This window comes from Bos indicus x Bos taurus, chromosome 3 (genome assembly GCF_003369695.1).
Source record: "Bos indicus x Bos taurus breed Angus x Brahman F1 hybrid chromosome 3, Bos_hybrid_MaternalHap_v2.0, whole genome shotgun sequence".
Classification (NCBI taxonomy): Eukaryota; Metazoa; Chordata; class Mammalia; order Artiodactyla; family Bovidae; genus Bos; species Bos indicus x Bos taurus.
Window position 1 is genome coordinate 42207845 of NC_040078.1, and position 13693 is coordinate 42221537.

General features: G+C 44.0%; 1 protein-coding gene across 1 annotated transcript; it reads right to left on the minus strand.

The window, feature by feature from the left end:
- Nucleotides 1-258: 258 nt before the first annotated feature.
- On the minus strand, nt 259-4987 carry S1PR1 (sphingosine-1-phosphate receptor 1). Its single transcript, XM_027536371.1, has 2 exons — nt 4609-4987; nt 259-2982 (listed from the first exon to the last, which is right to left on the minus strand). The coding sequence occupies exon 2, from the start codon at nt 2814-2816 to the stop codon at nt 1668-1670; it is 1149 nt and encodes a 382-aa protein (XP_027392172.1). The 5' UTR covers nt 2817-2982; nt 4609-4987; the 3' UTR covers nt 259-1667.
- Nucleotides 4988-13693: the final 8706 nt, after the last annotated feature.

Sequence of the window (13693 nt, forward strand, 5' to 3'; positions counted from 1 at the left end):
TTGTCAATGTGGTATTTAGAGGTTGGTGGTTTTCATCTCATTCTTTACTACTCTTCAGTGTTAACTTATTGAAGTTTCTCTTCCTGAAAAAGAGTGGTTTCTAAACAAACCACACTTTTTTTTTCCACTCTCTAGTTTATCAAGATAAAATCCCATGAAGAATAACAGAAATTTGCCTTTAACTTTAACTCTAAAGAGGCACATAGTCAGATAGAATGTCTTACTAATTATTTTTTAAAAAGGCTCTTCACCAAAGAATCTTTAAAAAATCAGTTTATTAATGTTTAAAAGTTGATAAAGCTATGTGCAAAACGATCCACATTGTCAGAAACCTTTTAAATACTATTTTTAAAAAAAAAAGACATTTCTTGATTTAATTGCACTGGAAACCATACTAAACAGACACCAATATTTTTTTTTATTCTTTGTGACATTTATACACATCTTCAATTAACTACTTAATGTACTGAAAACCTTGTCATGTTCCCTATCAGTTAAAGTAATGCTTTTTAAGGGCACAAGAAGATGGTATTTTCTGAAGAAATACACATTCAATGGTGTTAACACAGGTTAGGAAAATCCAATAAAATGCTGAAACAAATACATTCAAAGATTACACAAAGTACTTTTAACACAACAAAATACAGCCATCCTGTTGGTTGAAATGATTCCCACAACACTCTGAAAGAAACATCAACAAAAGTGCCAAAGATAGATGTTGTATTGTTAGATAAACTAATTAAAAAAAAAAACTCTCTTGGTTTACAAAGTCACCCCCCAACCCCGAGTCAGTTTTCACCTTCTTTTGCTTGTTTGTTTCTCTTATGACACTAAGGATACTGGCTGATGTCATTTAAATAAATTGGACTTCCTTATGCAGATTTCAGCCACGATGGATATAATACTGCAACACATTTCATTGCAAAGGTTGTTTGTTTTGTTTTTTTTAAAGTGACTGCAATTAAATTCAAAAACACTCATCCAGCTTACGTGGAAACTTTGGCCACACAGCAAGTAAAATTGCTTTCCAGCTCCAAACCATCTCCACCACAGTCTACCTGCTGGATGCAGCCTACCTGCTACATATGCTCAAGACTGGACTGTGCCACACTTCCAGCTCTGAGTGCCAGGTAGTTAAAATATAAAGTAAAGGTATTCTGAGGAGGGGTGTGAAGGGGAAGGGAGGGTGGGATGCCTAGCATAGTAGGTATGTAGAGCATACCTAGCGAAGCAGAAGTGCACACACTCACTTGCGTTGGAAACTAAAGTGAAAGAAAACATCTCCTCAAAGCTCCCGTCAGAGATGCTTTCACACAGGGACATTAGTCTTTGAGGAGGGGCCAAACGAACCCTTCAGGAGCTTGACAATGCTAGACCTTTGGCTCAGTGCAAAATCAAAACTCCGGCAAGGGGAGGAAATAGATTCCAGGCGAGGACCTGATCTCCACCCTTCCCAGTGCATTGTTCACAGGAACTAAGTCTACCCACCAACTCCAGGCACTACCAGACTGTTCTGTGCTCCTTCTCCCTCCCTCTGGCTTCGGACAGCTCCTCCCTGGAAGCAGTGGAGGCACAGAGGCTTGGTTGGTTTTTATTTTTTCTCCCCAAACACTGGGGTGGTGGGTGACCATGCAAGAACACTCCCCATGGGTCGGCAGTTTCCCCTTTTAGGAAGAAGAGTTGACGTTTCCAGAAGACATAATGGTCTCTGGGTTGTCCCCATCGTCCTTCTGGGGGTGGGAGGAGTTGTCTGACTTACTGCGGCTGAATTCCATGCCCGCGATGATGGGTCGTGTGAATTTACTCGCGGAGTCTCTACTGGGGCACTTGCAGCAGGACATGATCCGGACGAAGGCCCGACGCATCTCCTTGTTGGACAAAGTGTAAATGATGGGGTTGGTGCCAGAGTTGAGCACAGCCAACACCAGGAAGTACTCCGTTCTGAAGAGGATGTCACAGGTCTTCACCTTGCAGCCCACGTCGAGCAGGAGCAGGATGAAGAGTGGTGCCCAGCAGGCGATGAAGACGCCCAGGACAATAATCACGGTCTTGAGCAGTGCCAGCGACTTCTCAGAGCTGCGGCTGGCCTTGGAAATGTTCTTGCGGAAGGTCAGACGGCGGCTGCGAGTCCTGACCAAGGAGTAGATCCTGCAGTACAGGATGACAATGGAGAGCAGGAGCAGAGTGAAGACCGTGGTGCAGAAGAGGATATAGTGCTTGTGGTAGAGCGGCAGCACAGTAGAACAGCTGGGCAGCGTGCTGATGCAGTTCCAGCCCATGATAGGCAGGCCCCCCAGGATGAGGGAGATGACCCAGCAGGCACTGATGAGCAGGAAGGAGCGGAACCTGTTGCTCCCATTGTGGAGTTTCATCTTCAGCATGGTGATGTAGCGCTCAATGGCGATGGCCAGGAGGCTGAACACGGAGGCCGAGAGGGCCACAAACATACTCCCTTCCCGCAGAAACCACTGGGCGGGGGTTAGCTTGTAGGTGGTGGCCCCAGACAAGAGCAGGTTGGCTGTGTAGGCCACTCCCGCCAACAGGTCTGAGAGGGCCAGATTGCCGATAAAATAGTACATGGGTCGGTGGAACTTCTTGGTTTTCCAGATGGTCAGCAAAACAAAAATGTTCTCTAGGATGATAAAGCAGCAGATGAGAATGAACACCACTGAGATCAGTTTAATGCCATTGTCCTTGTCCGCGCTGATCTTCAGCTTTCCCGTGTAGTTATAATGCCGGACGATGATGTCGTAGTTGACATAGTCCGAGACAGGGCTGTGGAGGGCCTTGACCAGCGGGATACGGGTGGACCCCATGATGCGCACGGTCCCGACACCCGGGGCGGCGCTTCTCCAGATGAACGCTAGAGGGCGAGGCGGAGCGAGCCTTCACAGGCAGCCGGGGTGGTTCAAGGAGAGAGATCCAGGCGTTTTTTGTGTGTGCAGGTTTTCTTTAGCTGGAGAGGGCCTCGGAAACCACAGCCTTAAACAAATCACAAACAGCAGAGAGTCAGGGGAAAAGCCACAGCACACTGGCGTAATTCATTCTAGCAAAGGCATTGCTCCAGTTTTCTTATTGTTGATTTGTTTTAAGGAAACTTGGGGAGAGTGCAGGGGGAAGGATTTTTTTAAAAAACATCAAACTCACATTTCTTGGGGGAAAAAAGGAAGAAGGGTGAGAGAGAGAAAGAAAGGAGAAAAAAAAATTACCCAAACGGAAAACTCCGATTCGACGACAAGACGAAAACGTCCCCTATGGTTACTACATACACTCAAATGGAAATGGGAAAACTGGAGGTGTGAGCCCCATTTAATTCCACTCCTGCCTCCTCAACACACACACACACACACACACACACACACACACACACACCTCCACCTTTCCCAACGCTGTCCCCACTCCCACCAGGTTTCCAGCTCCAGTAGAAAAACTAGCCCCTAGTCACACCTTCGAAGAGACCAAATCTCCAATGTGAGACGCACACCTCTGTGCTCCGGCACTACCCAGCTAAAACCACCTCCTAATTGCCATGCAAGAAGTTAGATTTGCACGAAAATCATTTGAAAGCGTAAGTCACTTTTTAGGCTCTATTAATAATCTCTAGGAGCAGGTGTGCTTAGGGTCCGAAGGCACAGCACAGTGTGGGCAGCCAAGCCCGCCCTGGCCTTGCGGTAAACAGGAAAGCTTTAGCGCCTCCGTGAAGCAACTGCCTTTTCATTCTTCTTCTTTTTTTTTTCCGCGCAAGTCAGTGCAAGAAACTATAAAAGTACTCAGTAAAAATCATTCATAAGCTATTGCAATAAATCCCAGAAGTTTCGTACACCCATTGATTGCAAAAGGAGTATTTTTAGTTACTGTGGATATAGCCCAAACATGCATACAAAAAATTAAATTACAAACGCTAAAAATACACGCCACTGCGTTTCAAATTCCGAATGCAAAATTACTCTCCAGAAACTCATATAAACAGAAGCCTAGCGGTTCGTTGCTAAGCCAGTTTTATTTACTGCCCTCCCCCAATACGTTGCCTCGTCTCAGAGAACTACAAAGTGTCGAGGGGATGAAACATGGCACGTGTGAGCAGTTTACCCATAAGTTGTTTAAATGTTTCAGGGTGACATTCACGGTAGCAAATGCGATAAAAGTGGAATTCTCAAGACCACAGCAATTCCCGGGACCCAGAGGCTGCTCGGCGCCCAGTAGCTCCGCGTTTCCCCCCATCTAATTCCACACCCGGCTCGCTCGCAGGGCAAGTTTAAGCCCTTATCTCATCTCCCGCAGTCTTTGTCTATAGGATTGCCCAAAATAAGCGCCTTCCCTCCCACTCCGCTGACCCACCGCAGCTTCCTCTATCCCCCAACCCCAGATGGTTCTACAAAGAGGACTTAACACTTTTCCAAACTTTTTAGTGAGCCCAGAACAATCCGATCCGGTTGGGCGCCTGAGTAGCCCAGAGATGCTTGTTCTCAGCACCCAGAGATGGATGGTTTAAAAGTGTTTGCTTTGCTTCTCTCCGGTTTGAAAATTTTGTTTCTGCCTCTGAAGACCTCCGGCCGCGATGCTCCCCCGCGCGCCCGGGTCCGCGCCTGCCCAGCGCTCACTCCCTACCTGGCTCAGGCGGGACGCAGCTGCGTTCGCGGAGCTCCGGGTCTGCACTGCGCGCTCGGCATCTTGCTGCTGCCCGGGACTGACTGCGTCGAGCTCTCAATTTACTCGAGTCGGGATCCCCTCCCTCCGCAGCCGCACACTCCAATGGCCAACGCTCTTGCCGTGGCCGGGCAGACCGGTTAGCTGAAGTCGCCGAGCGCCCCGCTGAGGCTGAGTGGCTTCTTTAGGAAGAAATGAGGAGGATTGAGTGCCTCAAACCCCCATGCCCCTCCGCTCGCGCCTGGGGGCCGCCGGATCTGTGCAGCTGAGACTCACTGTCCAGGAAAGATCTGCGGCAGAAACACACAGACAAAAAAGAACCCCTCCTCCCCAAGGGAACCAAAAAAAGAAAGGGGGGAAAAAAAAAAGAAAGGGGCGGAGCCTGGTGCCCCCTGGACTCTAAATGTATAAATCACGGCCCTCGCCCTGCTATCCGCCGCTCCCTGGCGGTGGAGACCGTTTTCCCCAGCCTTAGAAAAGAAGGGAGGTGACGCGCTTTTGGAAACTTTTCTCAAGAAGAGTTTTAGGAGACAGAGGACGGCCTGGCCAATCTAGTGCGCCTTTCTGGTCCCCTAACCCCGCAGCCCGTGGGGGATCGGAGTCTGAAGATTGTGGCCGGGCGCTCCGGGCCCCCACCCCCACCCCCACCCGGACCTCAGGCGCTTCTGCGGAGGCGGGGAAACCAGCTCCGCGACCCCGCGAGTCCCGGTCGTGTTCCTGGGGACGAGATGCTGGGAAGGGCTGCCAGAAGGATGGAGGAGACATGCAGCCCGGGTAGAAGAATGGCCTGGGAGGTTCCTCCACTTCAGCTCACTTCCCTCCCTCACCTTTATCCTTCTGCTGCCTCAAAACTTGCGGTCTGAGGGGCAGAAAGTGGCTTTCGCGGGGCGCACAGTGAAATGGGCCAGCTGGGGGCGAGGTGTTGTGTGGGGGTTCCCCTCACTCAACTGGGCGCAAAATCAGGCCTTGTGTCCCAGATTCTAGCCAGTGGTGAGGTCTGTGAGGGGGTGGGCAGCTGCTGGGGCCCGAGAGTTTAAACAGCTTGGGCAGCTCAGGAGTTTCCAAAGAGAAAGGGCTACCCGGCGCGGACCAGCCTAGGACCGGCAGCTGCCCAGCCTGGGGCCGGCGCCCTTGTCTGTCTTTCTACTTCGGAGGCTCAGCCTCGGTGCTCACAACTCGCCCACTCTTTCGTTTCACTTGCATGCTGCTTCAGAATGTGAGACTGAGAGTCGGCCTTGGTCAGTTCCACCTACGTGGTAAACCGAGGGCCCTTCTGCCCTGCCCTTCTGCGTGTAGCTTTGCAAGACGGTTTCCACCCAATCTCTGGTCTCACTGGCTTCCCATCCAGGCAGATGTGAACGCAAAACTTCTCCGTTGTGAAGTTTCAATTAACACAGTACAGTCACACCCTGTACCTGAATGACTCAGAAGGAGGCTGAATGAATAAACAACAACTCCTGGCTTCTGGGATCTTATGACTTTGCAAAGGAAAAAAAAAAAAAAATCAAATGACAGTTAGTATATAGTTTGCCCAAAAGCTCTCTTCAACAGCCATGGGCCCAGCACACACCCTCAAACTCAACAACAGTAAATTCGTAAGACATAGAAACCAAGATAACGGTCCTCTAGAATAAACTCTGATTGGGTTTGAGGATGTATTTCTCTTAAAAGGTATGATATATTGAGTTTGCTCAGCACAACATAATGTGTGGACTTGGCAAACTTCACCCCATCTACTAATTTATGAGTTCTTTAAAGGGAAAAGAATTAAAGTAGATGGTACACCCAGACTATATCAGGCATGTGGTAGATTATCTAATTTAACACTACTGCTCTGTGAAGCAAATGTTGTTGGTCATTTTGTTGATGAAGGAAATGTCACACAGTTTAAACCACTGTATCGCTGAGCTAGGTTTGAAAACTCAAATGCCATGTCAAATGCCTTCAGTAAACAGTTTAGGGGTTCTGTATGTATACAACTGTCTGACAATGAAAGTCCTTTAAAACCACTTATTTCCTGACTATCAAGCTTCATACATATTAACACATTTTATCCTTACCTTACCTTTACTTATCATGATCCTAACACAAGTTAGGTACTATGTTTTTTTGTTTGGATTTGGGTTGTGTTTTTTGTTTTTGTCTTTGTGGGGGTGGCGGGGCTGTGCCATGCTGCATGTGGGATCTTAATTGCCAACCAGAGATGGAACTCACGCCCCCTGCATTGGAAGCACTGTCTTAACCACTGGACCATAGGTAAGTTCCAAGATAGGTACTATTAAAATCCTAATTTTACAAACAAGGAAACTGAGTCTCAAACAAATTAAGCAACTTGGTTAGCGTGGGCGTTGACCATAGACAAGTTGCTGATTTCTTAACCGCTACCCCAAACCACCACAATAAACCTCAACCATGTCAAAGAATTATGTGGGGGAAGTCAGTCCTTTTTTCGTGAATACTGTTGGAGGACAACATTCAATACTGATTCAATATTTAGAAGAGTTCAAATACTTTGCAGATGATTACTTAGCAATATTCATCCTTAGTGCACAGCTATGAGATATAAAATGTAGGTGAACATTCAGGTAAAATTAGAAAGCAGTCACAGTGATTTGCCGTAATGGCTTCCCTGCCAGTTTGGTACCCACATTTGTCTCTTCCCATCATTCTCATGAGAGGCCCCAAGTACTGTCCCCTCAAGCTATCTCCTGGCTGTTAGCCCAGCTCCCTTTCAACTGTTGCCTGGAAGATAAGCCCAGTGTTCCTACCTTCTTCCCCGCACACTGAGCTTACCATCTGATGCCCATTACATTGAGGTGGATCCATTCCAGACTTCTTATTTCAAAGCAGCTTTGCTGTTCTTTATGCATGCTTTGGGAGAGCTGGGTTCAGTCCCTGGGTTGGGAAGATCCCCTGGAGTAAGGCAAGGCAGTCCACTCCAGTATTCTTGCCTGGAGATCCCCACAGACAGAGGAGCCTGGTGGACTACAGTCCATGGGGTTGAAAAGAGTCAGACATAACTGAGCGACTAAGCATATGCATGCTTTAATGTTTCTCTTTAAGGGCTGCCAGATAAAATACCATGCAATGTTCATCACAGCACTGTTTATAATAGCCAGGACATGGAAGCAACCTAGATGTCCATCAGCAGATGAATGGATAAGAAAGCTATGGTACATATACACAATGGAGTATTACTCAGCCATTAAAAAGAATACATTTGAATCAGTTCTAATGAGGTGGATGAAACTGGAGCCTATTATACAGAGTGAAGTAAGCCAGAAGGAAAAACATAAATACAGTATACTAACGCATATATATGGAATTTAGAAAGATGGTAACAATAACCTGGTGTACGAGACAGCAAAAGAGACACTGATGTATAGAACAGTCTTATGGACTCTGTGGCAGAGGGAGAGGGTGGGAAGATTTGGGAGAGTGACATTGAAACATGTAGAATATCATGTAAGAAACGAGTTGCCAGTCCAGGTTTGATGCGCGATGCTGGATGCTTGGGGCTGGTGCGCTGGGACGACCCAGAGGGATGGTGTGGGGAGGGGGGGGGAGGGGGGTTCAGGATGGGGAGCACGTGTATGCCTGTGGCGGATTCATTTTGATGTTTGGCAAAACTAATACAATTATGTAAAGTTTAAAAATAAAATAAAATTAAAAAAAAAGAATATAAAAAAAAATACCATGCAATATTTGAGACATATACTGAAACAATCATGTCGTTTTAATCTGCAATTCAGATTTCACTGAGCAAGTGGTATTTTTATTTGCTGAATCTGGCAACCCTACTCTCTTTCCTAAAGGCTCCAGTCATTTTCCAATTTCACTCTTCCCCCTAGTCTCCTGCAAAGATCCAACCCTTTCCTTATTCATTTGGTCCTAGGAGAATAACTAAACTCTTACTTCACCGAGAAAAAGAGTATCAGACTTACAAATTCCAGTTTGATAACAATTTCACCCACACTTACCTCCTTTCCACAACTCTACTCCTGCCTATATCACCATGCTGCTTTCCCCTAATTTTCTAAGGTAAAATCTGCATAGGCCATCAGTATGTGTGTATTTAGTTGTGTGCAACTCTTTTTGATCCCATGGATTATAGTCCGCCAGGCTCCTATGTCCATGGACTTTTCCAGGCAAGAATACTGAAGTGGGTTTCCATTTTCTACTCCAAGGGATCTTCCCGACCCAGGGGTTGAACCTGCATCTCTCATGTCTCCTGCATTGAAAGGCAGATTCTTTACCAATGATGCCACCTGGGAAGCCCAACTATCTAAAACTTGGATAAATTATTCCTTCTCTCTTCTGTACTTTCAATTATTGCCCTCTGACGACTCTTCACTTTCAACTTACCTTAATATTCGTGTGTTTCCTCTACTCAAAACTTACCGTCTTCCCTTCATATTAGGTCCCAGTATCTTTCTCTTCTGTTTGCCAATATTCAGAACTATGTAATGGAATATGACTGAGCTTTGGAACCAGACAGACTTGGGTTCAGCCTTAATTCTGCCAGTTCCTAGCTGTGTGACTTCGGGCAAATTCCTTTAACTTCCTGGAGCCTTAGTTTCCTCATCTCTAAAATGGTATAATGGTATTTCTTTCAGGAGTGTGAGGGTTAAAGAGCTTCATGTGTGTAAAGAGTATTACAGTAAATACTTCACCCTCCCCCCACCTCTATCTTTATAAGATTCATTGCTTTTATTACCTCACCTTCCATCTTTCCATTTGCTTTCCTTTTTGATTATAATACAAAATTATTTTAATAAAATTAATACATGCACATTTTAAAAAAATTAGAAAACTCACAGGGAAGAGCATTAGTCCTCCTCCCTGACCCTCTAATCTTTCCAACCACTTTAGAATCTTATTGATCTTTCTTCTAATGGCTATATGAGCTAAGTCCACTATTTTATACCTCTGCTTCTTGATTATCAATTTTATGCAGTATCTATAGATTTTCTGCTATGTTGAAGGAGTATGTTGAATTTACTTACCCTTAAGAAACATGCTTGTGGTATAAGCTTTCTAAATTCTTGCATGCCTGCAATTTTAAAAATTCTACTTTTACACTTGACTAATATTTTGGCTGAATACAGAACAATAGAGTGTAAGTAATTTTCCCTGAGAATTTGAAGGCATTATTCCCCCGTCTTTTAATTTCTAGTACTACTGGTAAAACTTTTAAATCTATTCTGATCAAAACCTCATGTGACTACATTTAGTCTTCTTTGGTTGTTTTTAGAATTTTCTCTTTCTCCATAGTGTTCCAGAATTATACAACAATATACTTTGGTTTTCCAAGTGTTTTCCTAGGAAGTCATCTGAAATTATTTTTTGGATAACTTTATTTTCTCTATTCTCTCTTTCTAGAACTTCTACTGTTCAGATTATGGTCCATTTGAACTGATCTTTTAATTTCTTCATATTTAAACTTCAGTACTTTGGCCTGATGCAAAGAGCCAGCTCAATGAAAAAGACCCTGATGCTGAGAAAGAATGAGGAAAGGAGGAGAAGGGGGTAACAGAGGATGAGATGGTTTGATGGCATCACTGACTCAATGGACATGAGTTTGAGCAAACTCCAGGAGATAGTAAAGGACAGGGAAGCCTGGAGTGCTGCAGCCCATGGGGTTGCAAAGAGTCGGACACGGCTAAGTAACTAAACAGCAACATTTTCCATTTTTTTACATGTTTGCCTTGTTTTCTAATTTCTGAGAGTTTTCTCAACTTGATCTTTTAACTCTTCAGTTAACATTTCCCTTGCTTTTATCAGGCCTTTAATTCTAAATGCTATCTTTTTCTTTTATGAGTATTTCAGTTTTATATAACCCTGTGCTGTTGATGCAGAGAAGGCAATGGCACCCCACTCCTGTATTCTTGCCTGGAAAATCCCATGGACGGAGGAGCCTGGTAAGCTGTAGTCCATGGGGTCTCTAAGAGTCGGACACGACTGAGCGACTTCCCTTTCACTTTTCACTTTCATGCATTGGAGAAGGAAATGGCAACCCACTCCGGTGTTCTTGCCTGGAGAATCCCAGGGACAGGGGAGCCTGGTAGGCTTCTGTCTATGGGGTCACACACAGTCGGACACGACTGAAGCGACGCAGCAGCAGCAGCAGCAGTGCTGTTGATGGCTTTTTCCTATTTTCTTTATTTCTCATTTTCCTGTTTTGTTCTCGGCCCTTTGTGTCAGAGGCTTTTCCCACTGGCAGGTAATCTCTGGCTATCTATTAATATTTCAGACAGAGTCACTGAAAGCTAATTTAAACTACTTGCAGGGAGCTTGTTAATGGAAAGATGCTGGATAATCAGACTGTGTTCTTTTGTTGGAGGGTCACAAATGTAAGCACCTGGAGATCTCTATTCCTAAGCTGGTCAATTTCACCTTGTCTGCTTTCTAGCATTTTCCCAGGTGAATCAAGAAAGAGCAGGAGAGAGAAGTAGAGGGACTCTTAGTACTCAGTATTTAGATTTGAACTGAATCACAATAATGGGGATCCCCACACACATACTCTAAGCTCTGCCACGTGTCCCAAAGACTCTCTGGTTTAGGCTCCAGGAAACTTGCGGTCATCTGCTGAAATGGGGGTATTGGTACTTGTCCTGTCATACAAGTTGGAAATAGTGGGCTGGAGATATGGCTGCTAATTTTAATTCGATTTAAAAAGTAATTTTATTTAAAAACCTGAAAGGAAAATGAATGAGAAGTAAGAGGTTGAAAGCAATGAGTCTAGCAAGGCTAGAGAGAGGCAGATGGGAGGTGATATATGGAGCATCTTTTCTCTAGTAGATGTTTCACACTCACTCCTCTTATTTTCAGATCATCATTTACACCAATTTTCAGAAATACCTATAGCTTCCATCTCTTCACATTATTTCAGGATCTGTAGTGGTAATTTGGGCTTCCCAGGTGACGCTAGTGGTAAAGAACCTGCCTGCAAATGCAGGAGATATAAGAGACCTGGGTTCAATCCCTGGGTTGGGAAGATCCCCTGGAGGAGGACATGGCAACCCACTCCAGTATTCTTGCCTGGAGAATCCCATGGACAGAAGAGCCTGGTGGGCTACAGTCCATGGGGTCACAAAGAGTCTGCCATGACTGAACGGATTTAGCACGTATGTACCCACGGTAGTGATTTAACTTGCCTCTAGAATTGCCCTCCTTCTAGCACAAGGTTCAACTTTCTCCAGTCTGACAAGCCATTTACACACATTAATTTGTTTTCCAAAATTTAATTGGTATTGTCAGAGGCAATTAACCTTGAAGCTAACATAGCTCAAACTCTCCTGTCCTGCTTCCAAGGTCCTGCTTTCTTGGAGGGAGTCCTAGCAATATGTCACGAAAAGTAAGCCATTTTACCCACGGCTAAGTTTCTTCTTTCATTCCATTAGGAAGTCTCATCTGTTTCATTTCCTGATGGGTAGGGGTGCTTTTGGAGTTACTGTAGGCATTTTGGGGATCTGGTTGGGGGGAAGTTGAGCTGCATTTAGTTTGAGTAAAGGACAGGGATCTACATTTAGATTCAATGTAGAAGGATATGTGAGTGAAATCAGGGCTTCCCAGATGGCTGGTGGTAAAAAACACACCTGCCAATACCCAGTGCTGGAGACATAAGAGATGTGGGTTTGATATGTGGGTTGGGAAGATCCCCTGGAGGAGGGCATGGCAACCCACTCCAGTATACCTGCCTGGAGAATCCCCTGGACAGAGGAGCCTGGCGGGCTACAGTCCATAGGATCACAAAGAGTCAGACATGAGCAAAGTGACTTAGCAGGCATGCATTTGAACGAGATCACAGTTACTTCCAAGTTATTACTAGCTACCCAAGTGTAGAACTGATTTTCAGAATTTCTACTGTCCTCAATGGCTACTCATGCTGTCATGATATAAAATGCAAGGCCAGTGTCACATGACTGTAAGCTAGAAGCTAGTCTGGGGAAATACTTTCCAAGATGTCACATGTAACAGGTAACCGGAGCATTTGATTCTCACTGATCCCTCATGAAAACAGAAGTTCTCTTCTTTCCAGAATATACTTGATGATTTAGTATATATAATTATTAAACACATCATACACTTTTTTTCCGCTTTTGATGGAATTCACCCAAAGAAGATTGATTGGAATTTGTGTATATGTCCAGTATTTGTAGGGTATAAATAACTATTGCAATTTGGAAATAAGTTTAGCACTATGTCAATAAAATATATGAGAAATTACAGACTCCTCACTTGGGCACATATAAAAGATACTTTATTTTGTCACCTATACATTTATTTATTGAGAGAAAATTCATATTAAAACTTAATAGAATATGGAACAAAAACAATAAAATGGGCAATTAAATAAACAGAAATTTTTCTGCTGCTGAGAAAAAAGTAGTATCAGATCACACCAAGACCATAATATGTTATTAAGAAGAAGATACATGTTTTGAATAGAAGCAATGAACATGTTTTTGGATTGTTGACAATCCATAAAATGAAGGGTAAATAATCATAAAAACTAGAAAAAGATAAGTTTCCTGCTGACTTGACATACAAAACAACTGACATGGACAAAAATGTTATAAAGTTCAAGATATGTTGCTGTGACATAAAAATACTAATAGCAAATGGTTCATGATCATCTCCATCTAAGTACATTGGCAATTAGTCAAAACACAAGAAAACTTGAAATGTTTTAAAGTCCTACAGTTTATGTATGAAAAAATAGGCAACTACTTTCCTAAATTTGGCAACAGTCCTAAAAGCTTATATGACACTATCAATATTAATGTCGAAGCTAAAAGAAGTTCTTCTAACTCATCAATTTAAAAACTTTCTTTGAGCAGTATGCTAGAGGGAAGGCTAAATTGTCTTTCTATTCTAATGATAGATTTAACATTTTATCACACGAAGAGTAGATGGGAGGCAATATGGCCAAAGATGTAAAAAAAAAAAAAATCATCAAAAATGCCTAAGGCAGTTAATAAAAACACTGTTATTTTTTTGATGTCATGATGTCTGCTGGCTTTTTAAAATTAGCAGTTTGTTG